The sequence below is a fragment of the Hydra viridissima genome, unplaced genomic scaffold (assembly GCF_058129835.1).
Source record: "Hydra viridissima isolate aposymbiotic clone 2 unplaced genomic scaffold, HvirCarnegie_v1 scaffold_3, whole genome shotgun sequence".
Taxonomy (NCBI): domain Eukaryota; kingdom Metazoa; phylum Cnidaria; class Hydrozoa; order Anthoathecata; family Hydridae; genus Hydra; species Hydra viridissima.
In genome coordinates this window covers 15369297-15386186 of record NW_028324302.1, presented here as the reverse complement: position 1 = coordinate 15386186, position 16890 = coordinate 15369297, and the positions used below count along the sequence as shown (strand labels likewise).

At 30.6% G+C, this 16890-nt stretch overlaps 1 protein-coding gene across 4 annotated transcripts; it reads left to right on the top strand.

Moving 5' to 3' along the window:
• The first annotated feature begins 3273 nt into the window (after positions 1-3273).
• Positions 3274-9189, top strand: LOC149891162 (uncharacterized). Of its 4 annotated transcripts, XM_090082380.1 has the most exons (8): positions 3311-3397; positions 3806-3997; positions 5379-5491; positions 6494-7335; positions 7509-7808; positions 7915-7984; positions 8208-8330; positions 8773-9189. In XM_090082380.1, the coding sequence occupies exons 4-8, from the start codon at positions 6517-6519 to the stop codon at positions 8991-8993; spliced, it is 1533 nt and encodes a 510-aa protein (XP_089938506.1). In that variant the 5' UTR covers positions 3311-3397; positions 3806-3997; positions 5379-5491; positions 6494-6516; the 3' UTR covers positions 8994-9189. The 4 variants fall into 4 exon arrangements, with proteins under 4 accessions (XP_089938504.1, XP_089938506.1, XP_089938505.1 ...); XM_090082378.1 differs by lacking the exon at positions 3806-3997 and having other exon boundaries at positions 3274-3397; XM_090082379.1 differs by lacking the exons at positions 3311-3397; positions 3806-3997 and adding an exon at positions 4814-5298.
• The last annotated feature ends 7701 nt before the right edge of the window (positions 9190-16890 follow it).

The window sequence follows — 16890 nt, the reverse complement described above, 5'->3', positions numbered from 1 at the left end:
CTGCAAATGCGAAATTCTGCAGATTTTTCCTCTTAGGTCTTTGATTCCGCTGGTGCAAAATTATAACAAGTTTAACGGATACTAAATAAGTCGGTTGCCGTAATATTAAAATTGGTTGCCGTAATATTAAAATGTAACACTTCGCCTGTGATTTTGTATGTCGCAAGACGCAGTAGCAAACCGTTTTTAAGTTACTCATACTCAAAATTTATATAAGCTTAAAACTACTAATTAAAATAAAAAGATAATTTTAATAGACTAACCTAGGAAGACATAGTTTTAGGTAGATAAAAACCAAAAGCCTCATTAAGTCAATAAGAAAATATTAGGGATTCTACTTTCTTGTGGCTTTTAAGATGCGTCGAACTGTTAGTCGAAAGTTTTTTTTGCATAGAGTTACGTTCATGTATTCATTAAATCGGGGGTTCGTTATATTGAGATCCTATTGTTATATCAGGGGTTCGTTATATTGAGATTATATTGTTATATCGGGGGTTCGTAATTTTACATGCAACTTAAGTTACAATAAAATTACCATTAAATGTTCGACAAAATACATATATTCCATATCAGAATATGAAAGGTAAATTTGCAATAAATGATAATAAAAAAGAAAAACCATGTCGCGAGTTAAAAAATTTTAATTTAGTCATAAAAATGTAAAGGAATGGTAAGGGACTTTTCTTAAATTTCGCGGTTGGTACAACTTTATTTTTAGTCAAACAAAAATGTTTTTGTAGCGATGGAAATTTTTTTTGAAACTTTCAACGTAATGAACTATATATAAATTAGAGTATAGCATCCTGCTTTCTGATAAAATCATCGGTTGAAGTATAGTTAAATGCCGGGTGTTTGATTATGGAGATACGCAGATCATCAAAAAGAGTTTAAAAGTTAGATACAAGGTTTACTTCGTTTAACTGTCTTAAAGAATGATGAAGTTTTAATTATTTTTCTTGTTAAGACCCTAATAAGGAGTCCCATAGTTTGTTTATGTGAAAACTCAATGTGTACACCGCAAAATATCAAAGACAAGCTAACTACGTCATAAAAGAATTGGTAACTGCTTTGACCAACAAGGAATTAAGGCTAGTGTGGAAAATTTCTGTGTGTATTTAAACAACAATAGATTTATGTATAATCAACAATATATTACATATAAATCAAAATGTCTTTTAAAGCCCTGGAGTATATTTCAAATTATAGTTGATAGAAAACATAGCACAACTCAAATAAAAATAAAGCGTTGCAATAAACCCAAGGAATGCAGATATACCAAAATCTTTTTCTAGTTTTAATTCATACTTTTTGACGCATTGAACATCAAGTAGTCTTCCATAGATGCTATTTAGCCGATCATAAAAAAATTAACATACGCATGCGCTCAAATTGACGTTAGTCACGTTAAGCTTATTTAGCTCAACGCTGTATTGGGTTCGGTTCCAGGACGTTTAGGCTTGTGGTGAAACTCTGGTCTCTATAGAAGACTATTTGATAGTATTCATAACTTTAGATGCATTTAAAACTAGAGCTAGATTTTGGTGTCTGAACATCCCAAAGGAAAATCTAAAACTGTGATAATGTGCGCCCGCAGGAAAAGGTTCAGAATGGCTAACTGAAAATAGCAACAGAAACTGAAATATTAAATAAATTTGAGAAATTTTTTTCCTGAAAAACTTTTTTCAAGAGAAAATTTCTATGAGTAAAAAAAAGACCTCAGTAAAAAAATATCTGAAAACCCAGGCTTTCGCTACCTTCCAGGCCAAATGTGCGTACGCTCATAACTGCAATTGTTTTTACATTTTAGTGTAACAGAAATTTTATTTCCTTTTTTTTTTTTAATTTTTTTTTTTTAAAATAATAAGAACATCAACTAAAATGATTAAATGTTTAAATAATTAGTTAAACAAGAGTCGCAAATTCCATGAAGTCTCAAAGTCTGAGAGAGCAGATCCGGTACAACAAAGAATTTTTTTACAAGATTTTATAATCATCGTGAGTACCTTTGAATGTTAAAGACTACTATAAAAAAAAAAAACGGATGATAAAAAGGGAATCTCCACCTTGCGAAGACAATGATTAGTGACATAACCTCGTATTGCAATCAAAATATGTCGCCTAGTTTACCATCTCGTCCCTCTTTGTATAAGTTTTTATAATTTACCTGAGAAAGGTAAAAAAATAACAATCTCAACAGCTTCTTTACGCATTAGGCTTTGCGCCGTTTTAAAAATAACTTTAAAATGTAATACTATATACACTGGAAGGCTTTAGTATCTCCAAGCTTCCGCTTTTCTTTGTTACGCATTCCAATAAAGCTGATATGTCATGAAAGATCATTAAATCATATGAGCAATAATTAATTAAATCACGAGCAAAACGTTCAGCGCTTGTTAAAAAAAAAAACAAAAAAAAAAAAACAAAACAAAACAAAACAAAAAAAAAAAAAAAAAAAAACATTACGAAGTAAGGAACTGTAGTTAAGTCAACGATTTATTGATAACGCATTGTTGATAACGCAGCGAAAACTTCAAATGTAGATTTACGTTCGATTCTTTTAAACCGCTGGTTCGTTAATTCTGCTTTGGAACGTGTCTGATTTGCCGTCGAGGGATCTGAATATGAAAATAAAGGTAACCAAAAAAACCCCTTACAAGTCAATACCAACTCTTAAGTGACGAGGATACTCGAAAGTTTGTATAAATTAAAATATAAGTTAAAAATAAAAAAATAAAAAAGGTATAGCAGACAAAAATTTTTGTCACAAAAATAATAATTGAATGAAAATTACGCCAAAGAAGATAATTACATAGTTGAACGTTGTTAAAACATCAAATAGCGACTGTGGCAGAGCTTTAATGCAACAGTTCTCATTTAAGGAATTTTAACGTTAAGCACTATAGTAGCTGTAAACCAGATTAACATTTGTTTCAAAATGCATGCTGATTCAGAGGACTAAAAGATAATTTAGCAACCAATTCAATTTTATATGAATCAAGTTATAAAACATCGTTGTTTAATCAGCATTGCCTCTTAATACGTGTTTTTTTTTTTTATTAAAAAACTTCATTATGCGGATGGATGTGATCCAAGGATATTCGTGTTTGTATTTTTCTTTGCACGAAAACATCTGTTTCAGAACCAACAAGTCATACAATAGAATCTGAAATAAACCGTGATGATGAACATGTAAACAATACAATAATAGACTTATACCAACCAATCAAAAAACACTTAAGATGTGATTACAATAATCAGCAGCGTTCTACTGTCATCACGTGATCGCTTTTGAAATTCGATTCGCTTGTATCGACAGACAGGAGTGAGCGGTGAACTAGCGAAACATTGAGAATCTTTCAGGAACCTTTTCTTATACTCGCCGCTGGATGTTTTAAAAGTAAGTTAATTATTTAAAAAAAAATTAAGCGTTTGTTTAAAAATGTCAAGCTTGCTTCTTTAACGGAGTTGATAATGTTAATTGCTGAACGTGAGAAATGATATTTTCAGAATTTCGTTCCATTTTTTTAATTTTTTTATTTTATTTAAGAATAGACGCGTTGTTTTTAACCTAAATACGAATTTTTTTAAGTAAATGATATACTCAGCCTTCAACCTTCATAATTTCTTTTCGGTTAATCTTTTTTAAATATATTAGCTAAAATTTTTTTATTCTTAGAAAAATATTATGATTTTAATAAACAGACGATGATAGCTTTTTTAAATAGTTTGCTTGTAACGCCTCTTTAATATATATGTAGCTGATACCGTTCTCGATAAAATATCATAGTCGTTAATACTCATTTAGCGCCACAAAGAGATGCCATTGAAAGCGTAGCAGTTGACTTGACAATACAGGTCACTTAATCTCAATATTATTAATCCGTTTATATTTGTTGCGACTTTGTTGTTGAGCTATCTATCGATTTCCTGAAGTGCTTGAAGTATACAGCATTTAATGTTCGTCGCTCATAGGGGGAGAGCATTTAAGAGGCCAAACGTAAGCTACTAATTCATTTGCTTTATTATACTCTAATGCGTCGCTTAGCTTGAGTATCGTATAATTTTTTTTCTGTCATTTGTAAAACTTTATTGGAAGCTACTTTGATCCTCATAATTCGTTCGCACGAATGAAGTTATTATCTGTAGATTACTGTTTGATAAATTGTTATAGGAAGTGTAAAATTGTTTGACTAATGATTACCAATTGTTATGTTTTCACACTTCCTCTGACCATGCCACTCTAGACAAAAAAATTGTGGAAGAGTCACCCTCCGTCTGCAAGAAATAAAACAATATGTTGTAACATGATCTAATGACGCATAACAAGGAATGTAGACTATTTAGATGCTTGACACTAACGACTGTTTAAAATATCTTTGCGTGTATGAGTTACCCCCGTGCACATCGTGCTAATATAAGGGGACATGTGGTTGACATTTAAATAATCTGGTTTTCTCATGAGTAAGAAGGTAAAAAAAAAAAAAAAATTATGTGGAATGTTTTTATGGTAAAAGTAACTTCAGCTTAGAAGTTGTTCTTATGAGAAGTTTCCTTACACGAGTTGCTCTCGGTCTTCTTAGTCCAATAACAAGAAACAATTTTTTTTTTTTAAAAGAGCGCAATCAGATTAGTTCAATCGCGACGGGTGAAGTGTGCGCGGACGTGGAACACAAGTAACTCATTAAACTTGTAAATAAAATATAACTATACATTATCATGAATAAATCTAAATTTTTATCTATACAATCGAAACTTGCATAATAAATATGAGAATTGTTATAAGCATAAGTATGTAGTGTGTGTACATGTATTTTAAATGCATGTATGCGGATATAATATTTGTGTTAGTAAAATTTGTTTACTAAGTGAGATCTATCAGTTCGTGGAAACCGTCCTCTCTTTCTCCTCATTTCTCTAATCAAAGAAACTTTTTCAACAAATCTCCGTAGGCGTTGTAACTGACAGATGTTTCTACCTATATACTCAATACGATTCTTTTATTGACATTCCCTTTATAGAGTGAGCGCGTTTTGACAACTTCTATAAAGGTGATTTAGCATTTAACTGCGGTTGTCGACGTTAATAATAACTTCTTTGATTACTGTTATCTTTATACGAAACTCAACGTGAGGTTTTGAAAACGGATTTTTGCAACAACACGTGCATTTAAGCATACTATTATTTATTCCCGCCTATGAGGTTCCAGATGCTTGCGGTCTCTGTTAGCGACTATACAGAGTTTGAATGCGTGTTTTTTTTTTAATAAAAACTTCTATGATAGAGAACGGACTGCGATTGGTTAGTGTTAGTTTTAAACCGCAGGTGCGACTTATTCAGGGCTATCATTGAGCATACAGCGATTTGTTTTTTCTTTTCAGTACACCTAAAGTTTGAGCGAGAAGCTGCGTTTGTACAGAAGGGAAGCCGCTACCTTTGGGTTAGAGTTAGCTGCTTTAAAATATAACGCAAGATTTCGACCGTTGAAGTTAAGGTGAGATTTTTTGTTGCATATAATTATTTTTCATAACCTTTTTTCTTTAGTGCATTCATTTTGTATTGAAACAACTTTCATTTGACTCCTCATTCTGCACAGAAAATACACAAGAATATTAGATTCGATAAGCGATGAACGAAACGTAGATGTTTTTGTATGTAGGTAAACGACACTATACAAATATTATTAGGGTGACGCGAAGATAAGTATGACGTCCTGTTTTTAACTAAAGTCATTCCGAATCTCATTGGTAAATGTTATATCCTATACACTTTTTCCTGTCGCGGTGCATTCTTAATCACAAAAGAGAAAAAATATTTCCTATGCTACAATATTGTTTAGAGAAAGAATGCTTGAGATTTAAGTTTCATAAAACTGTTTTATTTCATATTTAGAGTTATTGATAGCAAGGAGGAGGGCATTGAATCAAGTTCACAGCGAGACCTCCTTCTATTAACTTACGAATGAACCCACGTAACACGTAACACTCAATAGAATTTCTTTTTTGCGAATTTTTTTTTTTAATTAAAGCGCTTTCTTAAAATGTTGACCAACTGCATTGAAAAAAAAGGGGGATGAGTTGGGAAAATAAGAAGTCCGCAATGTAAATAAATTGTTTAACTTTATTTTCAATACACATTTTTAAATTTTGATCTTGTAACGGTTTTCGGAAAATGATTTTTATTTTAAAAAGAAACAAGTTACGCAACATTTACACCGTCGTCTTGAAAATGATTTTCAGAAACCTCCTTCAGGGTTTCTTTCGACTGGTTCTGATCTCGCCGCGGATGCAAACTTCACAAGTTCATTTAAATAACTTCAAAACAAGAGTTGTAAATAATTTATCAACTCATGTCTCCCTAGTTTGTTTTATCGATTTTTCATTGGAACGATGAAACTAACAAACATATTATTTTTGTAAATTTTTTAAAAATAAGTAGTCCGATGTAACACTAATTTTTTATAACCGACGTAAATATTTTTAATTTTTTCTCTCAGACAAGTGACACGTAGAAAAAAGAATGCATAACAACTCAATGGACAGTAGCATGATTGTGTGGCGTAAATGCACGCCGTTTTGTGACAAGTCTATGGAATGTCCTGAGCATCACGAGGTGCTTCAAGCTGTCGTAAATTGTACCGATCAGTTGGGACATTTATCAAATTTAGAAGTGCTAAAAAATAACATTGAAAAGAATGAGAGCATGGGGTGGGACAAAAACTCTGAAATACCAGACGCAGTTAGAGAAAACTGTTTGCCCCTTATACACTGGGCCGCTTCTCTCGGTAAATGTAATGCTTTAGAGTGGATGTTAAATTCAGGTTTCGATTCAAAAGTAACAAGTTCGTTGCCAGAAAGCTTAGGAGAAAACGCTCTCCATCGATGCGTTGTCTTTTTATACAAATCACGCCCTAAGTTTACTACAAAAGAACTGAGACCAAAATTCCGAAAAGTCTGCTCGCTTTTGTCAAATTTACTATCTATTCCAGAATTTTTAAATAATAATACCCCGCTGCACACTGCAGCAACAATGCTTTTAAATTCGGACTCTCGTTTAGTGTTTTTCGTCACAGCTATTGATGTAATGGCTGCACAAACTCGTGAAATGTCAGAGGACCAACGTTCGGCAGTACTCGATAGCAGAAATAACGAAGGCAATACTTGTCTGCATATATTAGCACATATACACGAAAAAGGGAAAATAGACTATGCATGCCAGTCAATTGCTGCACTTTTAAGAGCTGGAGCAGATAAAACGATTAAAAACGACAACGATCAAACTCCTTTAGATATAGCCATTCAAAAAGGCTGCAACAGCATAGTAGACGAGCTTGTAAAGGTTTGATTTTTAAATACATTTTTAAAACTTGTCAACAAAGGAACAAAGTATAATCAAGTTGTTTTCATATTAAATTTTCCTCATTCAATAATATTTTTAAGATAATATGTCCTAATTAATATTTAAGGTTGTACCTCCTAATTTAATTATTCTCTTTCAATAATAATTTTTAGATAGTTTATCCTTCCCATTCTACTGAGTCAACAACGCCAGGCAGCTGCCATGATCCTCGTTCATTAATGACAATGGTTGAAATTCCATCTCGGTCTAGGTCGAGTCCAGTTAGCTCACTTTCCTTACAAAGACCATACTATTCATCAGAGATCTCTAGATCACCTACTAGAAGTCGTTCACCCCTTCATGGTTCTCCTGATTCTCCAGGATTACATTCACGCTATGATGACAGAGATTTGCCGATGGTTGAGCCTGGTCTTTATAAAATAAAACAAGAAGGAGATTTAAAAATGGATCCAGTAAGTTTTGTATCTTTTTTTAGAGGGAAGAGGAATAGAGGAAGATGTGCATAATTGGCTTTCCATATGCTTTTCTTACACGTTATTGTTATTTGTTTCCTAACAGGCAGACAGTAGTCAAAATGGGCATATATATCCAATGAGTCCTTCTTCACTTTCAGATTCAAATTTTGATGGTAATAAGATTTTTCATTTATAAATCATAACTAAACAAATTCTTACTGAAAAAAATATTTTTAAGATTTTGTTTATGAGAATATTTTTTTTGTTTTTATAAAAAGATTTAAAAAATTATAAATTTTTATATTAAAATTATTAAAGTTAAGTATACAATAAAATTAGATATCTTTTAGCATTTTATGATTTACACATTTCATTTTGCCACTTATTCTCTATTAGTGAATTCTCCACTGCTGAATCATCTTCGTGAAGCTGGTCTCTTAAGTGAAGTTTCTAATTTATTGGGACGTGCTAAGGCAAGGGATGAAGGACAACTTCGTCGGTATCAGCAACAAGCAAAAGGTAATACTTTAAACAATTAGGTTTTTTTTTTGTTTTTTTTTTCCCACTAAGTTTCTTGCTTGTAATACTGTTAAGGGTAAATGGAATTGGTGGATATTGGTTTTGCTGGGTGGATATTGGTTTTGGCTCACAGTTATTTACTGATCTCAATTATTTAAATACAGGGTTGAATTTTTTTACAAAGTTCTAGCTAAATAATATTACAAGAATATATTTTGGCATAAATTATTACATTTAATGAATTTAAATATGATACTTCTAAGGCATTAGTTTAGAATGCACAGGGTGTTTAGTAACTCTTATATCTGGATTCACATTTAGATCATAAAATTTGATTAACTATCGCCTTGCATGTGATTTCAATTCCATTATTTCTATTAAAGAAGATAAAATTAGAAAAAGATTGTTTTGCTGTTGTTCTTTTAAATTTCAATTGATTTAGATTTAGACACGCAAATTGTTTACAAACTAAAGGAAATAGATAGAATTAATCAAGAGGTCGAAACTCTACGTTTAAAAAGAAACCGGTGCGACGAAGAAGAGGCCAGTTTAAGGAAGAGATTAGCTTCGTGTTCTAGTGCGATAAGGGAACTACCTAGAGAAATGATTTCTGGACATTTAAAAACATCTACTACGCCCCCAATATCATCTAACACTCTGTAAAGTGGATAAAATAATAATTTAAAAAAATCTATATATTATAGCAAATACGTTTTGCCAAACTAACTATATTATTATTTTCTATAATGTATTGCGTTTGGATTTATTTATATTAAAGAAATTTTTTCTTTGTCTTTTTTTATCTTGGTACATCTTGTATTTGTCTATATCTTTTTGTAAATATATTGTTGTTTAAATATTTTGTCGGCATTTTGCTGATCCAAGCTGACGTTAATTTAGTAACGTCATTATACATTTACGTTAACGTCACTATGCTATTTTTTTTATTTTTATGCTTTTGGTCTTCTGTTTGAGATCATAAATATTGGTCTTGTCCTTTCATGGTTGGAATATCATGCATGAATAATTTATGACTGAATTTTGTATTTCTCTTAAAAAGTTTTTTTTTTATTACAAGAGAATCAGCCAAAAGCCATGATTTTTAATTTGGTATTCAAATTTAATACTAGATGTCTTTCGCTGAAGCCGAAATTTTTTGTCGAGTTTTTAACGCATCTCAGAGTTGTGTTTTAAACCTTTATAACTGTAAACATATCTAGGCGTGCTTAAATCAATTATTCAATATCAACGCTGAGGTTCTGCTAACAACCTTGCAAAGTAGATATTACTTAATGATCACGCGGTATTGGTTAACAATTGTGTTGTTGGTTGACAACAGAAAATTATTCAGTTTGAAATTCGATTTGAACACACAGCAGCACAAACAGGCAAACAAAAAAAAAATCGTTCTTTTTAAAAATAAGAATATCTAAATTTTATTTTTAGATCAGTTGATCTGGAATCTTAAAATCTGATCTTAGTTATCAAGTTTAAAAAACATTTAACTTTTTTTTTTTTTAAAAAAAAAAAAAAAGACTGTTGTCACGCGAACGGAACGAATTTTTAGAAACTTTCGATCAAAACTCTATTAAACTTAGTATTTCAAAAAAATAGCTTTTAAGTGAGTCTTTTTACGAACGTCTTGCTGGGTAACTTGGAAATCTATATTAAGCTCAGTTTTATGCAGCAAGTTTTTGAGTAGAACGTTTTGTTTTTCTTAGGAGACCAGCCTTAGGATTTTTTAGTTTAATATAAACCTTTTACCAATCCGATAAAGGATTTTCAATTAGACTGAGCAATATGCACACCGGATCTAAGAAATAATTAACTCACGTATTGAATTAGTAATAATGATGCGTTTAACGTTTACATTTATAGGGTCGTTAAATTTACATTTAAGTTAAATTTAACAACCCAAACAATCCTGCAATCGATAGACAAAAAGGTGCGAAACCTATTGGGAAATACTAAATCTTTAATTTTTTTGTATTCGTTTAAGTTGTGAAAATTGATATAATTCACGCAAGCTTTCTTACTCATAACATTAGCAAGAATTTTAAACCTTGTAATCATGTTTGCGTAAATTTGCTTTAAGCTTGATGCTTTTTTACCACACAACATGCGTTCCAACTGCGGATATTTCCACACTACATGCGTTCCAACTGCGGATATTTTGGATCGTTAAGTATACGAACTCTAAACACAGTCTCAATCAGTAAAAGGAAATAGCCTATTTTGTAAAATGACAATGAATTTACACTTCTAGTTGGCATTTTTTTAGGGTGAACGGATGTTTGCTTTGGTAGTTAAAGTTGGGTCAATATTATTTGCTACTAGTAAATGCATGTCTATTTTAACTGCGTTATGTCTTCTAAGAAAACCTTTAATAAAGCAAACATAGAGCTTGAAAGAACAGAAAAAAAGAAAAACTGGAAAAGTTTTAAGTTGTTATATAGTCAAAAGGTCTTAAAAGGGGAATATCTATGTGAGATGTTAATTTTTCTAAGTGTTTTTACACGGTTATTAATTTCTTGTTAAATAAGAGTTTTCTTATGATTTTATTGAATTTTTTTACGTTTAAAAGGCTCTTGCACAAAAGGGATTAAATTTACATCTGCCAAAATAACAAAATGAAGCAGTAAAAAAAAACTCTTCACTGTCTTATATTTTCTTACATTACTTTTTCTATTATTGATTTATTTACATTTCTTATATAGCTTTTCTTACTTCTTATAAAACAAATCAGCCGAAAAATTCCCGGACCTTATTACTAAAAAATATTTTTTTGCTAAATTTACTTAATTCATTAATAATTGAAGAGTGATTTACTCATTCTAATGCATTTTCAACATTTTAATGGCTTTCTTTTGGAAGGACTTTTCGAGACCTCCAAGACCTTAAAAAATGATTTTATCATTTTTTACCAGGATTCTTTCCTGGAACATTTTTTTGAGATTTGTAAACAAGAAGTTGTCACTGGAAGCCTAATTACAAGAAGCCTAATTCTGTCAGTTTTATCATCGTAACAATGGGGCTTGTAACCATGGGCTTGTAACAAGGTGCATTATTATTGTATTGGTGAAAGTTTCTTTTTTCCAGATAATCAATGAATATTATGCTTGGCGTATCCCAAAAAACATTCCCCAGAACCTTTCCATTCGACTGTTGTGTCTTTGGCCATTTTAGACGGCTTTCATCGGCTGCTTTCCACTCTGGTGACTACTAACTTGACTCTGGAGTGTAATGGTAGATCCATATTTTATCAAATGACACGTACCAATGCAAAAAAACTTGTTTTTTCTGCCTTAAGGTAGCAGACCCCCACAAAAATCAAAAAAGTTTACAAAATTTTTTAAATTTGATTTCGATGCAGAATTTAACAGAGATTGGTTATATGAAAACTCTTACTTGTAATTTAATTTACTTTTTTAAGTAATTATGTTTAAGTGCACCTCAGTTCTTAGACTTTCTTAGTTACCGCCATAGCAACGGGTTTGTTGTTAAGTTTTTAACTTTTTAATCAGTAGTTTGGATGAACTTTAAGTCTTAAAAACATCTTGTTTGTTTAATTTTATTACCAAGGCTCAAAACAACCTTAAGATAGATTCAGCGTGAACTCTAGTAAATAAAATCGTATCTTTTGACTGTATTTGCATGCTCGTTTTAAAAGCTTATTTTAAGTTTGTATTTTATATTTAAAAAAATGACTCGTAGTACGATTAGAAAAAGTAAATATAAGTTCAAAGGCAATCAGTACACATGCAACGAAAAACAGAAAAATACTTTACCTTTATCAATTGCATGTTGTTCAAGTGCAAAGAAGTTATTTTTGAAAATGAATACTACTCAAAATGTCGAGGATAGGAATGATGATTACGAAAACAATTATAACTTTATTATGAACTTTTCCATCTTAAAAAGATTTAGTAAGTATATTTATTGTCATGAATGTGGAAATAAGATTATTTTGCATGGTAACCTCAACAAAAAAATGGGATTTTGCTTGCAATTTGAACTTTTTTGTAAAAACTGTGACGAAGTTATAGACACATTCCAAACCTCAGTAGTAAATAAAAGAAGTGCATAAGTCAATGCACAAATTGTTGTTCAAAAAATCTCAATAGCATTTATGAAATGAAAAAAAGTATTTGGGCAACACTTTTCCATAACTCAAGTATTATTGATGAAGCAGAACGGCATAAATTTTGTCCTCGATGTATAAAAAGCTGGTGCATGTGGCAGTCAAATAAGTTAACAGGTAAATCGAATTACAAAGCTAAATTAAATCTTTCATTAGCAATAACAGAAATTTTAAAACCTATCTTTCAAGATTTAAGTAGAGATGAATTGTTATCCAAGTGTTTGCATGGACAGACGCAAAATAATAACGAAGCGATCAACAACTTTATTTGAAAAAATGTCCTAAAGATGTTTATGTTAGCCGAAGTACTCTTGAAATAGCTGTATCATCTGCTGTTTTAGAGTTTAATGATGGAGCAACTGGGCTATATAAAGTTTTTAAAAAACTGCAGATAAAAATCGGTCGGTTCATGCACATTGGGACAATTAAAAAAAATTCAACTCGAATAGGTTATATGACCAAAAAGACTTCCACAGCAGGTATCAGTAGACGAAAGGTGCTGAGAGCAATAAAAAAAGGATTCATAGATAAAGAAAATGAAGAAGGAACATCATACTCTGCTGGTGGTTTTTAGAATGATAACAATTTTATTTATTTTTTTATTACGAAATCTGTAAAAGCACTTTGCTTATATTTCATTTTTTTTATACTTTGCAACACATTAAACACGTTTTCTCAACTTCTAATGAAGATTTTGATTTGAAATTTTCAGGAAATGTTCCTTGATGTGTTGTCTGGGGTTTGTACCTCAACAAAGGTCTAATTTTTGTATTAAGTACAATTTTTTATTTTTTTAGGTACATAATTTTACTAATTTAAAAAAAAAAGTCTTTTATTTTATTTTTACACAAAAGTGGTTGAAACCCTAGTTAATAGTTCTCCTAACATACCTTAAAAATTTGGAGTTAGTAGCATTTACCAAACTTTTATAATCTTGTTTGAAAATTTTTCAAAATGGCTGCTTAAATGTCTAACTACTCCCTGATTACTTTTTTTTTCAAAATTTCAAAATAATAATACAAATATTTGATTGATATAAAACAGAATTTAATTGTAATTGATGCTCCATTACAACAGTTTAAGCAACTTTATTTTAAGGGGATCTGCTATTTTAACAGCTCTGAAGCATCACCACCTTGTTTTTTTTGCCTCACTGTAACTACGGCACTCATTTGGAAAACATTTTTCTCATACGCAAATTTTCGGGCAAAATATTCTAGACACTACCTCTTTACTACTTTACTTTACGGTCGTCCATTTTCTAATGTCTTTTGATGTAGCCACCTCATTTCGACGTGCCCCGCGTTAAGTATCATTGGTGTCTGTACCGCCCGCATTTAAACTCAGCAAACTTTGATCAATGTGATTTTTTGAAATTAGTATACACCCCCTCCTCCTCCACTCACCCACACCGCCCTATATCGGGGGGCCGCATATAGGGCGATGTGGGTGAGTGGAGGAGGAGGGGGTGTATACTAATTTCAATAGAATTTTTTTTTTCATTCAAGTCTCCACATTTTTTTAAGGAATATTGAGCGTTTTTTTTATTGTTGTTTTTATTTTTTGTACTTCTGGAGAATCCGTTACGTTTAGGGTGAGGGGAGCGAAACCCCCCTTCCACTTACCTCGTGCTTTCACATATCACAGTTCTACTGTCATAATCATATTGCTTAATTATATAACTTTTACTTCGTCCTCTCCTTTAACTTTTCATAATATAAAATGTTATCCACCAAAAGTTAATATAAACTTTTTGAAAAGAGTTAACAAAGAGAACGTTGTTTAGAAATCTATCTTTATCAAAAAAAATTTGAATCTTTTTGGAAAAAATTATAAGCTCTTTTTTTCATACTTTGAGCCGCAGAAATTATCAGCTCATGTTAAAAAAAAGTTATTATCAAAAATTTCTTGCTACTTCTTGTTATAAAGATGAGTTCATGATGTTTGATAAATTTTGAAAATCTTGCAAGAGCCTGTCAAACGTATTTTTTATAATAATATTTTGAACTTTATTTTGTTTTTATGAAATGCGGGAATAATTTCAATTAAATAACTCGAACACTTTAAATCCCCATGCAATTGAATAAGACAATTAATGACAGGTAAGCCTATTCATTCTTTTTATATCTAATAGAAGCTTTTTATCTTGTATAAAACTAAATTACCCTTATGACTTCTGGATTCTAGTTTTTGTATGCTGTTAAAATGCACTAGTATGAATATGGTCCTTGAAACCATGGCCGGATTAACTCTTTAAATTACCTAAACCAGCTTTGAATTTTTAGCACGAGAGCCGCATTTAAATACTTAAGTAAGCCGAAAAGCCACATTAAATACTTTGCTTAAAATTTTTTTATACAACCTTGTTTTTAAGATATTTATCTTAAAAAAAAGATATTTTATTAAGATATTTGTCTTACAAAAAATTAGGCAACTGGTGGTGAAATAAGTGTTTTACAATACTTAAAAATGAAATTTAGATTTTTATGAAAATAAATTTTTCTAAAGATCTTTTTCTAAAAAACATTTTGTGAGCAAGATTTATGTTTACTACTTAGTTTTTTTATGTCATATTTTATAAAATACATTTCAATCAACCTGAATAATAATCTCATCCCCAGTCAGTCACTCACCCTAAAAAACTAGTTACAAAATTGTTTAAAGAAGCATATACAAATCATTGGCTTTTTAAAAATGCAACAAAATTACAACGGTTATGGATTTTTTTTGACTTTTTTTGACTAAAATCTAATATTTAGATTTTACAAATTTCAAAGTAAAATTAAAGATTCACATGAATATATTATATCAAAAACTGAAATAACTTTTATACTAATCTTTTTCAGTTAAGGATATTTAACTTCTGGCACTATCTTCCAAAATTCAAGTAAAGTTAGTGATTTATGCAACATCAGAAGATTTTGATCTTCTCCATTTCAAATTGAGATTAAGGATGTTTGATGGAATCGGACAACCATCACTAATAAAATCAATTAAAGGAGGATTTACTATAAACCCTAAAGATGATTTAACTGCATAAAAATCTTTAAACAATCTCTTGAAAGTCTTCTATTAATTCTGCAGTTGTTCCCTGTATGATTTAATTTTATGACCATCAACCGAATTGAAGGATTTGAAATAATCACCTTTTTCAATTGTGAAAGACGATTAAAGGTTTTTAAAATCAAATTTCTCTGGAAAAGAGTTTTTTTTTTTTGAAAACTGAACAAGATCAGAAATAAAGTTTTAAACTGCCTGTGATTTTTTGCAGTTGATCAAATTTAATTTCCAATTTCCAAAACTGCTTTTAGAAAGATTGGAAAATACAAATGTTTTGCTGCTAAATGTTCTTGATGAATAAAACACTAAAGTGGAATGAACTCTGGTTACTTAGGATCACTTTTTAATAAAACAATAAGTCCAACACGTTAGCTAACTATTGCTGGTGCACTATCAATAAAAAAGCTGACACTCTTGTTGATAGGTGCATTGGCTTTAACCAAAACTGTTTTAAGCGCTTCTTTATATCAATTCTATGAGTTATGTCTATCAGCTCAACCAGATGTAGTAAATCTTCTTTCACAATTACATCTGATGTTACATGTCTAACAGATTCTGCTATCAGAATACCTTGAATACTTGTTTATTCATCCAGAGCTGAAACTGAACAGTTCACAGTTTTTTTAGTCAACAATTGCTGTTCAATATCAGCACAAATTGTAAAATTAATCTTTGGATTTTATTATTTTCATCATTTTACTTTGAGTTTCTACTTTTAGGATCTAAAATTTAGAAGACATCTGATATATTTGTTTCTCCAAATCAGTATAAGGGTATTTTACTCTTGAAATATTCTATACTAAAAGAAAACTTTCTTCTGTTGTAATATCTGATTCTTTACTGAAAGATGAATAATACTGAAAGATATTTACTTGATTGTAAATCATTGTTTCGAGCAATTCAATTTTATTTTTTCTGATTTGATTTTAATATTCCTTTGAAAAATTTGCTTAATTTCATAGTGGTATTTAACATTCCCTGACTTGATATGAACAAGTTCTGTATATGCAAACTTTTCTGTCCTATCTCCATGAAATACTCTTTTCTCGTCATTAATTTTTATGACGAGAAAAGATTTATTTTTGACACAATAGGGTTTGCGATAAAGTAAAGTCTCAGAAAATTTAAAAGTCTAGGGCTGTAAAAATATCCTGAGACTAGATTTTAAAAAATTCCAACGCTCTTTGTTTACCGTAAGATAAGGATCCGAGTCCATAAAAATTACAAGATATTTTCATTGTTATTATATTTTCTTGATTAATTTTATTGAAAAACTTAATAGCTTATTGAAAAAATAATTTCGTTAAAGATAAAAAAGCTTAATTTAGTGCTGATAAAATCACGGAGCCCGAGGTTGCT